We start from the raw sequence: 21,332 nt of genomic DNA, 5'->3' as shown, positions 1-21,332 counted from the left end.
CAATTACAAAACTATTACAGGGGAGCAGAAGATATAGGGACAATGGACTTGATACCCCTCCATCTCAGCATAGGTAATGCCTGCAAAAAATTAAAAAAAAACTTTTTAACTACGCAGAATGAAAGAGTTAGGAGCATGCAGTTCTGTGCATGAGTGTATACAGACGTACCCTTGGCCATCAGCATTCTGTTGCTTGGGGGGAGGCAGGAGAAACAATGTCACGGTGCATAACACAACATACAAAAATAGAAACAGAAACAATACAAGTTTCATTCCCCAATACGGTCTAGTCCCCCCTTCCCCCCCCCCCCAAACAATGTAGCCATATAAAATATAATGGTATACCTAGATGAGATGCCAGAGACACATATTTTACATTTCAGTCTTAAACACTTTTAGCCATCGTGACCATATTTTGTAGAATTTTTTACATGAACCTCTGTTGTCATATACATTTTTGTAGGTAGGTAGATGGGCATTGACTTGTGCTTTAAATTCTGTACTGATTGGTGCAGAAGTATTTTCCCACTTTAGGGCAATTGCCCTTCTAGCATACATTAGTAGGGGCCTTGCTATACATAGTTTGTTTTCCGCAAGAGGAATAGTACCGAATACATTCAAGAGCATAGCCATAGAAGTATAGGGGATCCTGACCTCGATTACTAAGGTCAATATATCGTGGACATCTTTCCAGAAGGGTCTAATATGCGTGCATTCCCAGAACATATGAAAAAATCGAGCAGCAGAAGCCCCACATCTCCAGCAGGAGTCATCCCCTAATCTACCTATCTTTAGTAGTCTATGTGGTGTAAGGTAAGTTCGGTACAAGTATCAAAGGGAGGTTACTTTGTGCTTGGCAGCAATTGGGGTTGAGATGAAATAGGCAAGAGTATCAACCCACTCTTCAGCGTCAATATCTTTAGTACTGGCAGGTGATCTTAGCGGAATGTTCGTCTACTGAGAGTTTGAAAGCTAGTAGAAAATATCTGTCTCCCAGAATGCTTGGGTTTGGGGGAGGGGGGTATCCTGCATAATAAACAGCCTAGGCTAAGCCTCAGAAGTAGGGTGGGGCTACACACCAATATACAGCAATATATAGCTATAGGAAGTGTTTCTGATGTTGAATTCAGGATATTTAACTTAAAAAGTGGGTATCCTAAATGATTTACTGAATACTACTATATGTCAATATGGTTCCTCTTTAAGTGAACTCGATGGGACACCTGTACACACTGTATATTTTTAGCCAAGATGGCCCTGAATGACCAGCTCAGCCAAATTGTATCTAGCATGTGTATGTTTACTGCAGATACTCATTTCTTGTCACTATGGCCATTGGTTTTCTTATCTTTTTGAAATTGAACACAGGCATCAATATATTTAGTACTGGCAGGTGATCTTAGCAGAATGTTCGTCTACCGAGAGTTTGAAAGATAGTAGAAAATCTCTCTCTCCCAGAATTCTTAGGTTGGGGGAATCCTACATAATAATGGGGATCCTGCCAATATGGCCCTGTATGACCAGCTCAGCCAAGTTGTATCTAGCATGTGTATGTTTACTGCAGATACTCATTTCTTGTCACTATGACTATTGGTTTTCTTATTAAACTGGACCAATGCTTATACTGCTTAACTGCTTTGGTTGGCAAGAGAGAAGGATGTTTATGAGTAAAATACAGGGAGATGAAACGCATACGCCTTTCTGTCTACCAACTCCTTACTTGACCCTCTTCAATCTGGAGTCCACACACACCATTCCACTGAATCTGTCTTCACTAAAGTTGCTAATGACCTACTGGTAGCTAGATCCAAAGGCCAGTTCTCCATTCTAATGGCCCATACTCACGGGCAACTTTTCAGGCCTGTCGCTAGCACACAAGGATGTTTATGAGTAAAATACAGGGAGATGAAACGCATACGCCTTTCTCTCTACCAACTCCTTACTTGACCCTCTTCAATCTGGAGTCCACACACACCATTCCACTGAATCTGTCTTCACTAAAGTTGCTAATGACCTACTGGTAGCTAGATCCAAAGGCCAGTTCTCCATTCTAATGGCCCATACTCACGGGCAACTTTTCAGGCCTGTCGCTAGCACACGGAAGCGTGTGCGCGACAGGCCGGCGACAGCTCGTCACCAGGTCCCTCCGCATACACACGGCGGAGGGACCTGGCAACTGATGCGGCGGAAGCTGTCGATGTTGTTCCTCCCCCCGCCGGAAGCTCAAGTTATTCTCTACTTGTTGCTGTCTCTACTTGTTGCTGTCGCTAGTCCGCATACTCACGCGGACTAGCGACAGTTGCGGCGGCAACTGTCGCCATGCGATTGACCGCGGCAATCGCCTGGCGACAGCAGCGACGAGCGACGGTTCGGCGTGCACGCCCCTGCAACGCCTCATACTCACGCGCGCCGCGTGTTGCGGCGACAATTGTAGCCCGTGAGTATGGGCCATTATACTCCTTGACCTTTCTTCTGCCTTTGACATGCTTGATTATGCTCTGCTTCTCCAGACGCTGTCATCTTTAGGAATCAAGGGCTGATCGCATTCCTGGATTTCCTCTTATCTGTCTGTACACTCTTACACTGTCTCTTTTTCTAACACTAATTCCTCCCCACGCCCACTGTCTGTTGGTGTACCTCAAAGCTCGGTTCTTGGGCCACTTCTTTTCTAACTCTACACTCATGGCCTGGGACAACTAATCCTCTCTTTTGGTTTCTATTATCACCTCTATGTGGATGACACCCAAATCTATCTCTCAGCCCCTGACCTGTCCTCACTACTAGCCAGAGTCCCCGACTGTCTACGTGCCGTCTTTGCATTCATGTCCTCCCGCTTCCTTAAACTCAACATGAGTAAAATGTAAATATTCATCAATCATAATACTAATAACAAACAAGCATTAAGAACATAAAGCCATCTCCTCCTGGATGTCCGCTAGGTTCCTGAAACTAAATCTAGACAAAACGGAATTTATGATCTTCCCACCCCGGCCATCCACGAACCTCCCAGATGTGCATGTCACTGTTAACCACACTACCATTCGCCCTACCTCTCAAGCCCGTTGTCTGGGTGTCACCCTGGACTCCGCACTCTCCTTCACTTCCCACATCCAAAACCTCACAAAGTCCTGCAACTTCCACCTTCGTAACATCTGTAAGATTCGCCCTTTCCTGACCTCTGCCACCACCAAACTCCTCATCCATGCCCTCATAATTTCCCGCGTTGACTACTGCAATGCCCTGCTGTTTGGTCTCCCTATGACCCGAACAGCCCCACTGCAGTCCATCATGAATGCGGCAGCCAGAATTATCCACTGTTCCCATCGCTCCACCACGGCAGATCCCCTCCTAGAATCCCTCCAATGGCTTCCTATCCAGTCCAGAATCAAATTCAAGATACTGTGTCTGACCTACAAATCTGTCCACAAAACTTGTCCAACCTACATTTCCGATCTTACTCAGAGGTACACACCTAGCCGCTCACTCCGCTCTTCCAATGAACTTCGCCTAACCGCCCCCCGCATCACCCAGTCCCATGCACGCCTCCAGGACTTCTCAAGAGCTGCTCCAACACTATGGAACTCCCTACCTCCACCCATTAGGGCAGCCCCCTCCTTCAACATCTTCAAGAAAGCCCTCAAAACTCACCTTTTCACTCTGGCCTACTACCCCTCACAAGTGCTCTAAACCTACAGCTGAACTCTGGTCCCCTACCGTTCGTGTCCTTACCTCTCCCTCTAGATTGTAAGCCTTTGGGCAGGGTCCTCCTCCTTTTGTGTCCTACCTGATCATGCACCTCCATTACTGTGAACCCATGCTATGCATCTGAGTGAACCTAACTTGCCTAATCTACATGCTCAATCCAATGACTAAGCATTACCTGGCACTCATACTGTGCCGTGTGATCTGGTTTTCTATTATTCCTGTATTGTCATATTGCTGTATATCACCCCTAAATATTGTCTGTAACCTAAATTAATGTTCAGTGCTGCGTAATATGTTGGCGCTTTATAAATACAATAAATAAATAAATAAAGGTGTAAAAATACATAAATATCTATATAGTGTCAGTTATAATCTCAATAAAATAGGGGTTATGTTAATACGTCAGGAGAAGCCTATGTATACATGTGTGCAGTTTCAATCCGTACGCGCAGATACATATTGTGCTAGAGTATGTGTAAATAGTGAAACAAATACTATATGGTAAGGTGACAATGGCGGGGAAGGGGGAGGGGGGAAAAGGGGGGGACAACTGGGGAACCAGGAGGGAAAAGGGAAAACAGTGGGAGGATATAGGTAGTAGCAGTAGAACGGTAGTGAATGGGTTAAAATTAAGTAGTAGAGGTAGTGGATGGCTTGAAGAGACTGTCTATATAAATAAAAGGAGATGGACAAACAAATAAGTACAAGATTTTCTTTGAAAATAAATAAGAAAATTGAATACACTCACCAATTGCCATCCAGGTCTGTGCCAAGCGCCTCTGTGGTGATGATGGTGTAGGCCGGCACTTTAAATACAGAGCCGGCTCTGTATTTTTACATCTTTTATACTTTATGTTCTTAATACTTGTTTGTTTTTATTATTTTGATTGAGGAATATTTACATATGGTACGTACTGAGTCTAAAGTCCAAATTGTCTCTAACCCACAGCTGTATACTTCTTTCTGACTGCCTGATGAAGCGAGCTCACACCTGCAAAACGCGTTGCATACATTGTGGAGTGTAAAAATAAACTTAATGTTATACGTTAACATATTTCTACTGTCATGTCCTTTGGAGTGTGTAAGAGTCCACCTCCACCACTTCCATGTTTTAAAATTTTTATAACATTTTATTATTTTGGCACCACTGTTCACTCATATATTGTACCAGTCCACCCTTGGTGGAAGGGCCGAAACCCTCTTTTTCTGCTATCTACAGAGAGGGACTTCTTAATCCTGAGTGGGGACAGGCTTGTTCTACCAACCTGCAATTACAGTGGTTGCCTAAGCGGTAACCCTGGTTTTGTGAGTATCGCTATACTTACTTTAACCTCCCTTGTTTACCAATACATACTACACTATATTGGGCTCTCCGTGCCCTTATCTTTTTTTTTCCCTCACACAAGAGTGATTTCCCTCACACGTATTACAAAATGCTTGTACATGCCATAATCATCTCCCGCCTAGACTACTGCAACACCCTGCTCTGTAATCTACCAAAGAACAGGCTGGCAGCTCTCCAATCCCTTCTAAACTCAGCTGCCCGAGTCATTCACCTCTCCACCCTCTCCTCTGATTTAGCCCCACTGTGCACTTCCCTCCACTGGCTATCTATTACCCAGAGGATCCAGTTCAAACTAATATAACATACAAAGCCATTCACGAGTTGTTCCCTCCATACATCTTCTCACTAATCTCTAGATACTGTCTCTCCCGCAACCTTCGCTCCTCCCAAGAAATTCTCCTGGCCTCTAAACTGATCACCTCATGCTCGCATCCAGGACTTCACACAAGCATCATCCCTCATCTGGAACTCTCTTCTACAGCCTGTTCGTCATGCTCTAAACCTGGTCATCAAACGCACTCTTAAAACACACCTATTCAGACAAGCTTATAACATTTTATAGCTCCTATTTACTTGTCTGTTCACAATGTAATCAGAGGCAAAGGCTCACTGCCTCATCCCCCCCTCCCCTTACCTAGTGTGTCCCCCACTACCCTTTAGATGGTAAGCTCGCAAGGGCGGGGTCACCCTCCTAATGTTTACTGTTTTTTGTTGCAATATTTGTGCTGCTTGAGACACTGCTGTACATTTATTAGTTGTACCTGTGATTCCCTTGTCATCTTATTGTGCTTTGTAAAGCGCTGTGGAATATGTTGGTGCTGTATAAATTTTTTTTTATAATAATACTTACTGTTAACTAAGACCCGGCTTCTAGCTTAGCTGTAGGGATAACAGTGGTGCCTGGATGAGTGAATCTGTGAATACATTTGTTTGAACATTTGCATGCGAGTGTGCGAAAGGTTACTGATTTTTGCTAATAATACTTACCTAAATAAAGTGATTTACCTCTATGGCTCAACCCCTGTTTGAATTCAATTTAGTAATGTATTAAAAGTTAACTTTAATTGATTTATCTCCTATAACAAGCAAAACAAAGGTTTGCCTTCTAAAAAAGCATTTTGCATTACAGCGGTTCTGGAGGTGTGGATAGCTTACAGGGACAACAAGGGATAATTTGCATATTTAGCAGTGATGTATTGTGGGTGACATCGCATGCTCACTCCAACCTGAATTATAACACATTCCTTCTGTGTTAAGAAGGCAAACTTTTGTTTTGCTTAACAATTTAGTAAGAGGGCTATTTGGTACTTTGTAGCCCCTTACATACTCTAGTGAGTTTTGGTTCACCATGAGCTTGCTGGGTAGTCTGTAACTATAACAAGCATAAATTGTATTTTTCTGATTCAAATCAGCAAAGTGTTTAAAGTTTAATGGTCCCAATGATGCTAAGAGTGGCAGAGCTGACATGCCAGATGGGGAAAATAACTAGATACTTTTTTACTTAGTTTATGGCATTAAATGTATTTCATTTACTTTTCAAACACTTGCTAATTCAGAATTTATTTCAAAATTGGTGCTTGGAGTTCCACTGTTTTGTGCTTGTAAACAACAGTCTGGAAAGTGCTTTAGCTGCAGAATCTGTGCTCATTTTGCTTCTCAGATATTGTAGAAATTTCTGTACCTGTTGATGTTCCTGCTTGAGGTTTGACAGCTGCTGCAGTGCAGACACTTAAAAGGGGGTTCTCTACTTCTGTGCACTACCTTTTCACACGTTTGTTTACAGTAGGATCACATATGCAGGCAGTTGTGTTGATTGCAGAGACTCAACAGTGAAGGACAACAATTTCTCTTGAAGTCAGCTCCAGCTGTGGAAAAACAATGGTACTGATATGTGCAGAGCTATGTTTGTGAGAGGAGCTTAGGTCTGCTAGGTAAGTGGTTAAGATTTAGGACGGTCACCCAGGATACTGCTTGGAGATTATTTTTATAACCTTGAGAATGGTGTGCAAGCTCTGGAGGGAGATGTAATATTTATTGGGAATCTCCATTATGTTTTATATTATCAGTCATAATGAAAGCTATTTTGTTTATAGAAAATTCCTGCACTCTCTTCCCTTTTTAATTTAATTTTTCAATTTTACCAGGCATACTATTTTCTGTAATCACTATTAAAATCATCTTTATGATGAATCAGCTAATTTGTGCATTACATTTTGCACCACCAATAAACCGCAATGTAAATTTGAGGCTATGGCAGCAGCTACGGATTAAATTGGACACCATTATTCAGCTGTTATATAGATGAACTCCAGCTCTCAGCAGGCAGTGGGAGGGGGGGCATAAAGAGAGTCTGAAGTGAAATTATTTTATTATATTTCTATAAAGCACTTACTTTTAGGATGCTGTTCCCCCTGTTTTCGCCGATCGGAGCCCTTAAGTTTTTGTTTTATTACAATTTTAAAAAAATCCAGGACTTCCTGGATAAAATGGCTGCAACCCCTCTTCCTGTTTCCCAGCACATCCCTGCACATCCCATATAAACACTAATCATTTATCTATTATTATAATTTTTTCCAGCCTTTTCACTCCCCTGTGTACTTCATGCCTTTCTAGTGTACACAGGAGAGTCCAGCGCTGTGGAATGCAGTTTCTCCCTCTCTGCAGCAGCTTTATGACTTACTTGCTCTGTACGAGGAGTCTATGAGTCACAGGCATGGGGAGGAATAATTATGACAGAGTGAGCAGAGGGGCGGGAAGAAGCGCTACGACAAAAATGGACGTGGTCATGCCACAGAAAATGGGCGTGGTCATAGGTGGGGCCAAATGTACATGAACATAGCAGTGGTGTAACTTAAATATATTTGAGGGGCAGTATTTCACAAAAATAAGCCCCTCACCTGTCTTCTGTCTTCTTTTCAGCTGTCTGGCTTGTGTGCTGTACTCGGCTGGCGGTTATGCTGGGCTTGCTGCTGGTGATGCTGGGCTGCCTGGCTGGTGGTGATGCTGTGCCGGCCTAGCTTTGCTGGGTGCTGGGCCTGGGGCTTTGCTGGGGGCTTTGCTGGGCTGGACAATTTGCTGGGGGCTTCACTGGGGTGAGGGCACTTTTGGATGCTTTGCTGGGCTGCGGGCTTTACTAGACTTTACTGAGCTGGGAGCTTTGCTTGGTTGTACGCTTTGCTGGGCTGGGGCTTTGCTTTGCTTTGCTGGGCTGGGGCCCCGGGGCTTTGCTTTGCTGGTCTGGGGGCTTTGCTTTGCTGGGCTAGGGCCCTGAGGCTTTGCTTTTCTGGGCTGGGGGCTTTGCTTGTCTGGGGCCCAGGGGCTTTACGTTGCTGGGCCCGGGGGCTTTGCTTCAGCATAGGTAGCTAGGTATAGATGCCTTCAGGATAGGTACCTAGGTATAGATGCCTTCAGTATAGATAGCTAGGTTTAGGGGTCTTCAGTATAGGTAGGTAGGTATAGGTTCCTTCAGTATAGGTAGGTAGGTAATGGGGCTTTAGTTCATTATAGGTAGCTAGGTATAGGTAGGTTCAGTATAGGTAGTAGCCAGTATAGGTAGGTAGGTAGGTATGGGGCCTTCACCATAGGTAGGTAGGTATGGGGTCCTCAGTTAGGTAGGTAGTGGGCTTTCAGTATAGGTAGGTAGGTATGGGGCTTTCAGTATAGGTAAGTAGGTATGGGGCTTTCAGTATAGGTAGGTAGGTATGGGGTCCTCAGTATAGGTAGGTATGGGGCCTTCAGTATAGGTAGGTATGGGGTTCTCAGTATAGGTAGGTAGGTACGGGGCCTTCAGTATAGGTAGGTAGGTATGGAGCTTTCAGTATAGGTAGGTATGTATGAGGCCTTCAGTATAGGTAAATAGGTATGGGGTCCTCAGTATAGGTAGGTAGGTAGGTAATGGGGCTTTCAGTATAGGTAGGTAGGTATGGGATGGGGCTTTCAGTATAGGTAGGTAGGTATAGGGGCTTTTAGTATAGGTAGGTAGGTATGGGGCTTTCAGTATAGGTAGGTAGGTAGGTATGGGGTCCTCAGTATAGGTAGGTATGGTGCTTTCAGTATAGGTAGGTAGGTGGCTTTCAGTATAGGTAGGTAGGTATGGGTAGGTATGGCAGGCTGCCCGCCTGCACTCCTCTCTCCCCCCCCACCCCCGCTGGTCCTCTGCTCATCTACTACAAACAGCGGCTGCTTATCTATGCCTGGATTCCAGTGTGGAGCCTGGAGACCACAGCCACAGACCTCTCTCTTCTTCCTGCTGTTTCCCCAATGCTCGGTTTCTGCTAATGACGGATCAGCGCCATTAGCAGAAGCCGGTCACTAGGGGGAACAGAGGAGGAAGAGAGAGGTCTGCGGCTGTGGTCTCCAGGCAGGGCCGGTTCAAGTAACAATTGGGCCCTAGGGCAAAATTAGCCTGGGGGCCCCCCAGCAGACACCTCCCGACCAAAAAACATCTTTAGAGGCTCTTTGTTGCAGCCAAATTTCCCTCCTGGGCCCCTGAGCTGGCTACTGACCTTCCCCCAATCAACTCCCAACTTAACAGACTCTGCAGAGTCCCTGGAGAGCAGCAGTTAAGATGGGGAGTGACACCTTGGGGGCCCCTACAGGCTCTGGGGCCCTGGGGCAATTGCCCATTTTTTCCTATGGTAGCTCCGGCCCTGTCTCTAGGCTTCACGCTGGAATCCAGGCATAGGTAAGCAGCCGCTGTTTGTAGTAGATGAGTGGGGGATGTGGGGGGGACCAGCGGGGAGGGGGGGGAGCGGGTGAGAGGGAGTGAAGGACGGGCGGAGTCACCGCGATCTGAGGTCTGAGGAGGGGAGCCAGAGAGGACAAGGCCTGGGGGCCATAATAGATCCGGGGCACCATGGCAACAGGTTTGTGGGCGGTGCCCCGGATCAAACAGCCTAGCGGCGCCACTGATGTACACTTGCCACTCCTTACCTGGGCCTGGAGGCTAGCACCCTGTTTGTTGACTTGAATATACCAGTGCCTTAAAATACAAAAGTTGTCCTCTGCAATGTTTACAAAATGCATATTCAGCTTTTATAATATACACCATCCAAGAGGGGGTCTAAGAAAGCCTTCACTGTTGCTATGATGTTTTTATTGAACTAAGAGGCAGCACAGCTTGACCACACTTTGTGGGTCATCTTTGATTATCAATACTGTGCTGGTGTTCATTCCGTGGAAAAACTGGATATTGCCCACCCTAAATGTCCAGTGATTTTGGATTATCAAAATGATAACTTAGCATTCGCTAAAGGTGCGTACACACGCACCATGGTCGTCACTCAAAGGGTTCAGGACTCGATCCCTCAAATGGCAGTTAACAGGCCAAGCACTGTACGCATGTCTCACTCTGATATAGCAAATCAGCATGTCTGTTGCGATAGGAAGGGGTGAAGAGATTATGGAGCAGTGAATGATAGAGCTCACTAAATATCTTTACAGCTCAGGGGAACCTGCACATACGCTACATTTTTGGCCCAGAATTAAGTCGAGTTTAATATAGCATGTGTACACATCTTAATACTATCTATGAATGGAGGATGCTGGGTATATTCAACCTTTTTTTTAAGTTCTATAAGTTGTCAATCCCTGTAACAGCTTCCAGGTTCTGTTAATGAGAGAAACTGAAAAGAAAATGCAGCGTTAAATTTGTACCATTTTATAAAAATGTGAATTAGTCTATAGTGTACAATAGTAATAATATGAATTAAGGCCTATAATTTGGTGTCTTTTGATAAGCGGCCAATCTCCTATACAGTACTGTACTCACATAATAGCAGAAGAAGTCTGTAAACACATATGATTCTTGATGATAATGAGAGAGCTTACATAATGTAGCTAAAGTTTCACTTCTTCCTTTTTCCACTATTTCTACCTACTTTCTCAATATTGTGATATGCAGAAAACTGTCCTTTTATCTCAGATGAATTAAACCATTAATCGGGACTTGTTTTAACATAACTTAAAAATTTAGTGACGTGGACAGTAAAAGCACACAAACTTTCAGATTACACTTTTATTTATTTTTTTCATAGTTAGCATTTTGACACCTTTTATAAAAAAAATTACATGGTACAAATAAAACTTTGAAGAATAAAACAAGAATAAATACACTTTTACAAAGCAAAAATCTAAAAACAAGTTTAAATAACAAAAGAAATAAAATAAACATATCTCTTCTTCGCAAAAAAAATTATATATACCTTTACAAAAAAAATAAAAATAAGGAAATATGTGGAAACCTGTGTCATTTTGAAGAAAGTAAACTGTGTAGTATGATATTTCAGTCATTATTTTTATTCTTAAAAACTGAAGTACTGTCTGGGCTTGTAATGAGAATATGTACGTACTTAATGTAGGGAGGATGGATTGTGAGAATATTTTTTAACAGTACTCTCTACTAGCTACCAGGCAGAGATCCACGAGACTTGGCAACATTCTCTCTCTCTTCTTCAGTACCATTACGCAATGCAAAGAATGCAGTTTGATGCAGTTTGCTGGCTTTTTGTAACCGTCCTTTTACTCAACTTTTGCCACTGTATCTTCAGTGCATTCATTTACTTACGGTATAGTACCCTTACAAGTACAAACCAATGTATATTGAGATGTATATTGTCATTATTAACATGAAATACTGAACTGACGTGACATAATTAGATAAACACGAGTATGTACAGACAATAAGGATGCCCATACATTACTCTATTTCTGGGATCGATATCTGGCAGGTTTGATCATAGTGATCAAATCTGACAGATATTGATGGCTCATCATGGCCAACCTATAAATAATTTCAATTGATATCAAATACCTAAGTGTATGAGTGTGGAGGCTAACCTGTCCTGCCACTACATGCGGCAGTGTCACGTAGTACAGGCGCTCACAATAACAATTGAAAAAGATGCCAGACACAGGAGGAGGCGAGGATTTGGGCTGGCGTAACAGGCAAGCCTTCAACACTGACCACGACACATACACTTGGGGTGGCAGCATGGCAGATGCCTGCAGTGGCGCTAGGATGATTTCCATAGATCCCTCTGCCGATCAGATTCAGTCAAAGAGCGATGTATCTGATGGTCAATCTGGTGGAAGATCGACAGGTGTATTGCTACCTTAAGACTGTGGGATTCCAGAAAAGGAATAGGACTACAGACACAATTGTTTAAGGGCCCGTTTCCACTAGAGTGAATCTGCATGCGTTTCCTGCATGCAAATTCGCATAGACAATACAAGTGGATGGGCCTGTTTCCACTTGTCAGAATTTCTGAGCGTTTTTCTGTGCAGAAAAAATCTGCACGGTAGACCCCGCAGAATTCGCATACAATGTATTTAATAGGAAATTCGCATGCGTTTTCGTATGCAAATTTTACTGCGAATTTGCGAGCGTTTTCGCATAAAATCAATGTAAAAGCACACAGGCACTGACATGGTTAAATTCACATACTTACTAACATATGCGAAAACGACTGCGAATTCCCGGTAAAATTCGGATACGCGTGCGATTTTGTTTTGCGTTTTACGCGACTAATTCGCACCGCACAAGTGGAAACGAGCCCTCAGTCATCAGTTTATGTTTCTTACATTGCAAATTTCTGTTTCTTACATTGGGCATGATTCACAAAGCTTTTTTTTACCTGTTTTCCTCTGTTCCTCTATATTACATTTTTATACCCCCAAAGACCAAAAATATAATACTATTCAGGTAAGAAAATTAATATTGAAATGAAGTTAATTATGAGCAACTTACTTTGAGTGAATATTTTGCTGATTTTTTACTATTTTTTATCAATTAGGCGATAAATAAGTCATGTTTGAGAAGTTATGTGAATAGAGCCCAATGGTGTGATAGCTCTCATTCCCTCTTGCTGGGTGAAAAATGTTTATTCATACGGTCCAGGTTTAATGCATTGCTTATGAATAAAGCATCTCATCCTGGAAATTATTGAGCATCATAAATGATAAACAATCCTATAAAACTGTTCTGGATTTACAAAAAAAATTATCTACTATTAGGTGTCAAGACTTTGTAGCCCTCTATTGAATAATCTCTGTCCATAGCATAGGGTGCTGCAAGGTTAGTTAGTTAGTTAGTTTGTTAGTTAGTAAACTGATGATTGTGTGATTGTAGTTGTGCACACATGTCCATAGACAGAATTTCCTGGAGTATGTCATGGCTGGCATGGATTTTTTAATTTAAAAAAAATCAGAAATTACACAGCTACACTAATGCTAACTTACCAACTTTTTATCCATACTTCCCTTGGTCTGATATCACCCAGGCAACAGTTGTAATCCCCTTCTACCTTAATATAGACGATCTCCAGTAAATTCACACTGTGGATGCAGCCTTGCAGGATCACTTATGCTCTGCAATAATCTTCTGGAGAGCTGTTAGTATGGCTCTGTACTGAATGAGACTGCTCTGCTACCCGTACAATATATTACTGTATACTGATCTATACACCTGCAGACCACATTATGGGACCTCATTATGAAGGATTGCAATGTGTGTACAACATTTTTTCAGGAGTGGCTCCTGTGCATCCTACTTCGTTATAAGAAGATTAAATATTGTTATTTCCAAAGGCATTTGAAGATTCTGCTTGCCATACTTAATATCTGTTTGTCATATTCAGTCTGGCTTTTGCATTGGATTGGATCGAGGGTCAGTGATAAATAAGATGATACTAGCAGGTCCTCTTTTACTCTGCACTATTGCAGCTCATGTCTACAAGTGGTCCAAAACATGTTTAAGCTAACCAAGAAGAGCCTAATGAAATTCATCTCCATTTTGTCATAGGTAAAAATATGATATTATTAATATATGTATATATTTATGATATAAATAGTATATTTAGAGTTGGCATGTCACCTTCTCCATTTCATTCTTTCCTTTCCATGTCTCCTTTATCATTATCATTCTTCAGATGTGTCACAAATATTACCCAACTGTGTGAATCAGTCTGCTGTTTATCAAGTATGCCCAATTACGATGTGTTCTTTTGTAAATGCACTGCAAAATGCTTAGTGTGTTTGGGAAAAACAGCACACCTGAAAACAGCAGACTGTCTCAAATTTAGCACTTTATAAATAGATCCCTAAGAGGCAAGAGGAAGCAAGGAGACAATACATGGCCTGGTGGCATGATCTAGCTTCTCAGTTGAACTTGATGATAAAGCAGTTGCACTTCCTGTAATGTTAAAAAAATAATAATACATATTTATGTCAGTAGGGGGAAGCCTCTAAATGTTCCAGAGGCTTCCCTGATGTTCACGGCCTCTCTGCTGCCAGCCGGGACCCTCTTCCTCTTCACGGCTGTTTCTACCACCATGTATGAATGCGGCCTTGCTGTTTAAGCGCATGGATGGACATGTCTGCTCTGCTGAGCTGCTCTATGCTACTTCACAGGTGTGGCCATCCATGCGCCTGTGCTTGAACATAGAGGGGAGTGTGGCTGTGAGCAGTCGTGGTCTTTAATGTTGAAGATTGTTTAGAGGGTCTCAGTGCAGTGCAGGCGGGCTGTCGCAAGACCAAGAATCCTCTGAACTAACCAGAGGCTTCTCCCTCCAGGGAGAGGTTTTTTCCAATCCTATTTGCATGTACTCTTTCAACAAATCTCTGCACTACTGCTCTTTTGATATGCATAGAACATTCCTTCATTTATGAAAATTTTACTTACAAAAAATACATTAAACATTTTAAATGAAATTTAAAACTTTGTCAGCTGAAAAATATTGCTTCAGTAGTAAGTTTGCATGTGAAATCATAAATAACTGGCATGTGACCATAGCTCCGTTCCATCATTACTTGTGCCAGGATGCCCTTTACTTTGTTCTGGTCCAGCCTGAAGCCAAAGAAATGCCAGCAAATTTTGAATCAGGACCATTCATTGTCTAACCTTAAAATATTTACACAAGAAGACTTTGGCCCAATAGATAAGTCTACTATAGACTCTAATTGTTTTCTCTTGAAAAAGTGAGAAAGCACTACTTAAATACATTTGAAGCGTGAATGTTGTAAAGGTAATTAATACAACTAGACAAGACTATTGTATTAACTGTGATTTTCTCACATGCCAAACCTGACCTGGAAGAAAAGTAAAGCAATGTACACGAGGTAGATGGAGCTCAGCCAAGGCGACTGGAGGGGGCTGCCTCAGCTAAGAATCTATTGTGTGTATAGGCGTCCCTTAAAGGTTGCTTAAAAATCGGGCAAACTGAATCAGCAATTGCCAAAAGCATTGTTCCCCTCCTTGTCCCCACCTGCCAGAAGCAGCTTCATTTTTCATCAACTTCTTTTCTCCCCATCTTATGGCAATAGTACATGTCGTTCTGAAAGCAACTCATCTGTACACCACCTGTTCCCTGCATTGTCACCTGCAAGATCAAGCTTGATCCTAAATCTTGTGCACACCTTACAGTATATACCTGTAAGGAAAAAAGTTCCAAGTTAGATACTTACCTCAGAAGAGGGAAGGCTCTGGATAATCAAAAGACTACACAAAAGATGCTGGTTGCCCGGCACTCAGTGATGGGGGGTGGGTGGGTCCACTGCACTATATGTTAATACAAAGACTCCGTCCTATTCCTTTCCACTGCTTGGTTTTTCGTGTATGGCAGCGTGCAAACAGGCTAATGCAATCAACAGTTCATTCACAGTACACAAAAGGCAGTCCGTGCACCGCTTCCTTTAAACACATTTATTTTCCCAATGATTTTCATCAGCAGATAGATAGGCACATATGCAGTATACAGCTTGTATTCATATATGGAATAAAACGATCTGTCCTAGGACATCCGCACATGAACAAGCGCCACACCGGCGCGAAACGGCTGTTGCGCCGTCCTCTCATCCCCTGGTCACACTCCTGCACCCGTCCTCGGCACAGGTCAGATCGTTTCATTCCATATATGAATACAAGCTGTATACTGCATATGTGCCTATCTACTGTATCTGCTGATGAAAATCATTGGGAAAATAAATGTGTTTAAAGGAAGCAGTGCACGGACTGCCTTTTGTGTACTGTGAATAATCAAAAGACTTCCCCTATCCTCTTCACACCCACTGATCCAGCACTGAGACCTTCAAACATATTCAACAAGAGCTTGTCAAATATGTTCTCCTAATAGTGCTCCCATCCATGTACTAGCGCAGCCTGCATTGTACAGGTGCAAGTAGCTCGGAGTCACTCGGGCACGGCTCTTTCCTCCATGCACAAGCGGCTCCACACTACTGCATAGATGTGAGCCATACTTGCGCCAGCGCAGTGGGGTCATGCTTGTACATGGATGGATGGGAGTATCTGCCATGAAGAAGAAGAGAACCCAGCAAGCATGGGTAGCGGGGAATCCTCTGGATCATCCAAAGGCTTCTGAGGTAAGTATCTGACCTGGATATTTTTTTTCCCACAGGTTTTTGGATAAACTCCATTAACTTATGTCTCTTTTTTCAACCCAAAGAACTATGTAACTATGTAGTTTTGCTTTAAATGTAGAGCTCAACCAGATAATTTAGGCAATCAGAGCAGATATGATATTATCTCAGGCTGAAAGAGAAGCATATCAGTTAAATTCAAAAGTCAAAGTCCTACAAGCATAAAAAATTGTGATTTCAATTCTTGATCCATGGTTTTGGACAGATATCACAGTTTTTTTTTTATAACTTTACAACATTTTAGTAATTAGCTAACAAGCTCAATGCACCATTTGATGTCCCATTGTATACATCTTAATACCTTTTATTTATATTTCTAAAATAATCTATGTGCCTCCTGATCTTCAAATATATATAAGCTTTGCTTTTAAATGTTTTTCAATAGACAAGAATTAGAATCTGAAGAATTATATGTTGGGTTGGAAGGGTAAGGTGGGTGCACATGCACAATTACTGTTGCACACAAGCATCGGGATTCAATCTCTCGGTTGAGAGTTCAAGGTCGAGTGCAGTACAGACGCACCACAAGCCCATCTCTGAAAAATATCATCAGCTGTCATGGAAATAGATGTGTTTCTATTTCTATACTTACACAGATGCTGTTGTATTAGTTGCAGCTTACCTTATGCATGATATAAAACATTATCACATGCTTAAAACAAGTTTTTTTTATCATAGTATTAACTTGATTCTTTTTACTTTGTACTGTTACTTTCAATTAGTTAACATTTATACCTATTTTTAAAAGGAGGAAACCTGTGCAAGCATTTCAGTATATTTCCTGGATTCGATGACCACAGCTTTTTTGATGTTTGCGCAGAATGAACAAGTCACCTGATAAGCTTTTGTTACAGTTTCGGAATATAATGGCGGAGGATCTTTAACCCATTTTGTTTTATCTGTTCATGCATCAGTTTCATAAATGTCCCAGTATTTTCAATAAAGGATGGTGATGGCTCTTTTTAACTGTAGCAATGAAGATGAAGGCAGTAGTTGTAAGGCTCGGTTCACACTGGCATGGATGGAAACCTGCTCCATATAAAAAAGGATCCATGGAACGGATCAGTTTTTAAAGGCATCAGTTGTCCATCTCCGAAGCTCCGTTCGATCCAAAATAATGATTGCAGATGCAAACTTCTGGTCCATCGAGCAGATTGTTCATAACAGATTCGTTCGGATGGACTAATGTGTACAGAGCTATAGGTTAACATTGGATCTGTTAGCATCCCTTTGGATCTGTTCCGTTACGATCCACTAACAGGCCGTTTTTTAGTGCCAGTGTGGCCCGGGCCTTAATGTATGACAAAACTATGTATTGGAGTACACGGGGATCACTAATTGCCGCTGGGAAACATAATGTATATAATCCTAAAGGGAACCTAAACTGAGAGGGATATGGATGTTTCCTTTTAAACTATACTAGTTGCCTGGCATCCTGCTGATCTCTTTGAATGCAGTAGTGGCTGAATCACACACCTGAAACAAGCATGCAGCTAATCCAGTCTGACTTCAGTCAGAGCACCTGATCTGCATCCTTGTTCCCTTGGTCCCAGCTGATGGGAGAGGAACAGACATCACTACTGTGGTCCCAATGATTGGGAGATGCAAATAATTCCGTGATGATGCAGAATTTGCAGTTGCTAATGCTGGGCATAGACGGTTCGTTTTATATTATCAATCGAGCCGCTGATGGCTCGATTGATAATATTCAACCTGTCCAACCACCGCGGCGGGTCGATACCGCGCTCAATCCCCGCGGGCGGACAATGGTAGAAATGAAACGCTGATAAGAAAGTGCCCGCGGGGACGAGCGGGGATCGATCCGCGCGGGCGAGCGGTGACGGGCCGGCATCGAGCCGCTGGCTCGATACCGTCGCATAAACGAATCGTCTACGCCCAGCATTACACATACTGATGTACTTTGAAAAAGGACAAATCAAATCCCATCTCGGTTTAAAGGACACCTGAAGTGAGAGGGCTATAGAGGTTGCCATGTTTATTTCTTTCTAAACAATACAATTTTCCTAGCATTCTGCTGATCTTTCATGCATCAGCAGTGTCTGAATCACCCACCTGAAACAAGCATCCAACAAATCCAGTTAAACCTCTAATCGGCATGCTTGTTCATGGCCCATGGATAAAAAGTATTAGAGGCAGAGAAATGATTAGCAGGGCAGCCAGGCAATGTGCATAATTTAAATAAATATGACAGCCTCCATATCCCTCTCACTTCAGATGTCCATTAGAGGAACACTAACAAAGTTTGACCATTTTTCCTGACCCCCTTGGATAGGCAGAAGGGAGTTAGTACTGACACATAGATGTTGGTTTTTTTTCTTCTACTACCGCTGTCACTTTATCAGATCTTTTATTGCGACGGGATGGCTGTGCACGGTAAAGCAACAAGATTAGAAGCTCTCTGCCTCTGCCCTGCCCTGCTTGGATAAACAATCAACACTATGGTGTGGGCGGACAGCTCTATTTATATATTCATTGAATGGTGAACTTCTTACACAGTCTACATGCAATCTGCCTACCCACAGCATAGTGTGGAATGTTTATCCAAGCATGGCGGTGCAGAGGCAGAGAGCTTCTAATCTTATTGCCTTGCCGTGCACAGCCAGCTCGTCACCCTACTCCACTCCTAGCACTGCATAAGTAAGAATTGATGAAGTGACGTAGTAAAAGAAAAAAACAACAACATCTATGTGTCATTACTAACTCCCTTCTGCCTATTGAAGGGGTTCAGGAAAAAAGTCAAACTTTGATAGTGTCCCTTTAAGTCTATTTTCAAGCTGCATATATTTGAATAATTCTGCATCAACTTAGATTTTTTGCATCTCATTATTCATCCATTCTCTTATGAACCAAACCTAGAACCAATTCCTGCATATTCATTTGTTTTCATTGAAGCTACATGAGTTTCAGTACAAAGAATTAACGCATTTTAGGGGTAAATGACTGTTCTGAGGTTCTAAAAAAGAAATCCATTGATAATGGATTTTGCTTGTTTAAATATACAGAAACACCTTTTTACTTGAATAGCCCTTTATTTGCTTTCACTGATATCTCAGAATGTGTGGAATGTAAATACATGATTTCATCCGGACTCTACTAAAAGATAAACGATTGGGTCTTATTTCTGCCATTCTGTGACCCCGGGCTCTTGTAAAAGGTTTTCATAATACTTTTAAATAATACCTTTATAGGAATAATGTAAATCATTATTCACCAAATGACTTTTACATTTAAAAAGTGCATTTATATAATTAAATAACATAGCTATCCTGTAGTCTGTTATCCTTTAAGCTGTTCTGATTGCATAGAAGAATGCACTAAAGCGATAAGTCACAATCCTTCCAAGTTGATACCGAAAGAGTTTGGATTTTGGCACGGATAACAATGATTGCTTAATATGGCATACAATGGTCCCAACTTCCATTTTGTTGATAAATATCAAGTGATGCACTCTGTGAAACCTTACATTTAAGCCCTGAAACAGAAAGTGGTTGGAAGCTGAATTGGTTAGATATTCAAAACGTGAGCAGTATCATAGTTTCCATCATGTTAACTTGAAAGGAAATTCCACATGCAGTACAATAAAATGGAACATTTCATTCCCTTTTAATCTATCTGTCTCTCCAGCACAGAAGTGCCACATCATCCACTCCTTCATAAAAGGTCAAAGTGACAAAATCATATGCATATTGCCAAGGGTTCTCCAGTTCTATCAACTTTCTTCAATCACCTGAAACGAGTTAAAGTCAGGTCTCCACTCTACATAATTAAGTGAGGTAGAAATGATAAATCACGTGATCTCCTGTATCCATGTGACGAAGTATACAGCAGAGACAGGACAAGTTCACCATAACAGAAAGCAAAGCTGTGGTTTGTGTTCTCTGTGTATGTCAGACACAGCCACAGTCCTTTGCAGAGACCTCTTTGATAGTATGGTAATGATTTTTGGAGTCCAGAAAAGAGATATCATCATCGTACGCTAAAGGCCTGCAGCAAGGTCTGGCTCTCACCTTCTCTTTCTTTAATTTCTTTTTGCCTCGAATGCTCTGTAAAGACAGGTCGTAGTTGCGTATAGCTGCTTCGCATGTACCACTGCAGTAGCGGAACAGAACCGTCTCGTCTGACACATATCCCAGACCCAACTCGCTGACCCTCACTTCGAGCTCTTTTATGGTGCATGGCTGTTTGCGAACGCGTGCTCTCTTCATTCTGGGAGCATTTTTGGGATCGTCTCCAGAATGTAAGGACTGACTGTACCTTTCTACCAGAGTAGACACAAGCTCTCTTATCTCCCCTTGAGTGTAGCTTTCGAAAAGAGCAGTGTCTGAAAAGAAAGGAAGAAGAAGACATATATGAGACATTGTTATACAAGGTCCTCCAGCACCCAAGGCTGAGACACCAAAGCGCGCCCCCCCCATCCCTCCCACCCCAGCCATCACACACTGATTGCTATTAGACTAAGAGGGCCACAGGGCCCACAACCTCCCCAACACCTTAATATCTAGTTATCTGGCTTGCAGTCACTGCCATGTATCCCCTTTTCTTATTTCTTTCTGCTTCAAACACAATTAGGAATGACAGCTGAATGAATTCTACGCCCCCTCCTACACTGTGCCCTGAGGCTGGAGCCTCTCCAGCCTATGCCTCGGCCCGGCCCTGTATACAGGCAAGCAGTTTTCAGCATGTGAGAGGCAATAGCACAAGACTGAACACTCCTTATTCAGTGAAATATTGTTTAATTCTGTAACATCATGATGCAAAGTAGCACATACATCCACTCAGGATTTACTCATTCCCTTTAACATGTTTAGTGCTTCTATGACCATTTCAC

General features: G+C 42.4%; 1 protein-coding gene and 1 long non-coding RNA gene across 3 annotated transcripts in view; one reads left to right on the top strand and one right to left on the bottom strand.

Moving 5' to 3' along the window:
- The window catches only part of LOC137508253 (uncharacterized), a 62,613-nt gene extending 45,267 nt beyond the window's left edge, over positions 1 to 17,346 (top strand). The window contains exon 6 of the long non-coding RNA XR_011020479.1: positions 17,232 to 17,346. This is a non-coding gene — a long non-coding RNA (uncharacterized lncRNA). The remainder of the gene's footprint in view (positions 1 to 17,231) is intronic.
- Positions 17,347 to 19,229: 1,883 nt separating this feature from the next.
- NRTN (neurturin) overlaps positions 19,230 to 21,332 on the bottom strand; it is a 243,584-nt gene continuing 241,481 nt past the window's right edge. For both annotated transcript variants that reach the window (XM_068271163.1, XM_068271162.1), the window contains one exon: positions 19,230 to 20,825. In XM_068271163.1, coding sequence (XP_068127264.1) covers positions 20,392 to 20,825 — 434 coding nt within the window. In that variant the 3' untranslated portion in view covers positions 19,230 to 20,391. The remainder of the gene's footprint in view (positions 20,826 to 21,332) is intronic.

The sequence above is a fragment of the Hyperolius riggenbachi genome, chromosome 1, assembly GCF_040937935.1.
Source record: "Hyperolius riggenbachi isolate aHypRig1 chromosome 1, aHypRig1.pri, whole genome shotgun sequence".
In the NCBI taxonomy this organism is placed as follows: Eukaryota; Metazoa; Chordata; class Amphibia; order Anura; family Hyperoliidae; genus Hyperolius; species Hyperolius riggenbachi.
This window is presented reverse-complemented; position numbering and strand designations above follow the sequence as displayed.